At 36.0% G+C, this 1,158-nt stretch overlaps 1 protein-coding gene across 1 annotated transcript in view; it reads left to right on the forward strand.

Annotated features, from left to right (window-relative positions):
- Positions 1–276: 276 nt before the first annotated feature.
- Positions 277–1,158, forward strand: part of LOC107725372 (uncharacterized methyltransferase Mb3374) — a 5,636-nt gene continuing 4,754 nt past the window's right edge. Inside the window, exon 1 of the mRNA XM_016534609.1 lies at positions 277–422. Within this exon, the coding sequence (XP_016390095.1) occupies positions 312–422 (111 nt within the window). The 5' untranslated portion in view covers positions 277–311. The remainder of the gene's footprint in view (positions 423–1,158) is intronic.

The raw sequence follows: 1,158 nt of genomic DNA on the forward strand, positions 1-1,158 counted from the left end.
TGTTAATTTAATATTTTTTTTTTTTTTTTATATGTTTAAAAACGTAATACTATTAAATATTATTCATATTATTAAGAATATAAGGTTTAAAAAATGAGTAATTCATTACTATGAAGCCAGTGACAAAAAATAAAAATAAAATAAAATAATAATAATAATACAAAAAAAATAATAATTAAAAAAACGTATTCTAGATAGTCCAGGAAGTACAGAGGCAAAAGTCAAACCCACTGAAGGTTTGTATTAATGAATAACTCCAGAGGCGAACCATGCAGTCTCAGGTTGGTCTGTTGTGGCTCTAGGAGAGGCAAATGGCTCAGAGGCATTTTGAGGGAAAAGAACATGCTGAATCTTATCAGCGGTACCGGGTGTCTCCTCCTCAGGAGCTCATAGATGAAGTGCTGAATTTCCTTCGAAAAAGAGTAGGCTATGTGAGATGTGTGTTTAAAAACTTTTGTAAGAATGACTCAGCATTTTGTGCATATGACGGTGTTTTACTTGTCTTTATTGAGGCTAAACTATAGAAAAGGATCAAGGAACTGAGAATCAAAGCTGTATCATTGTTTAGCTTATGAAACAGTGACCCTTGAGAGACATCCCACCTTTCCCAGAAGGTCCGGGAGTTTTCCGCATACTGATAAAGGCTAGCTCCCCGACGCCCGCAAATTATAGCCTATATCGCGGAAATCGAGCGTGCGAGAGAGAACACCTGTTTCCACCTGGTATAGATGTGTTTTCGTGATCCGATCACAAATAGTCAAGATTACTGTTATCATGCGTCTCCCGTGACCACTTGCGTTCGAACTTCCTATCTGCTTGTTACGTGCTGACGTAAGGAATGCTGTTTCTGGGTCCAAGCCTCATCTCGTTTCACTTGAGAAACTCAGTTTATAAACACTGTTTATTCATATTAAATATTTCAGCTAAACGTTTTCAGACTTACGGTGTACAGTACAGTATCCGTGCTCACAGCGTCCCAAACACAAATAATTTTTATATTTATTTATTTATATTTCTATTTTCATTGTCTTATCTGGGATTTCGGTATGGAGATAAAGGTTAGGATTATAATTTTTTGGTAGTATTATATCACATTGTGAATGTAGGCCTATATTAGCACCGTTTGTTGTTTTCTCGTGGCATCTGATAGAGCATTAT

This window comes from Sinocyclocheilus rhinocerous, unplaced genomic scaffold (assembly GCF_001515625.1).
Source record: "Sinocyclocheilus rhinocerous isolate Xijiao unplaced genomic scaffold, SAMN03320098_v1.1 scaffold1386, whole genome shotgun sequence".
NCBI classification, from domain to species: Eukaryota; Metazoa; Chordata; class Actinopteri; order Cypriniformes; family Cyprinidae; genus Sinocyclocheilus; species Sinocyclocheilus rhinocerous.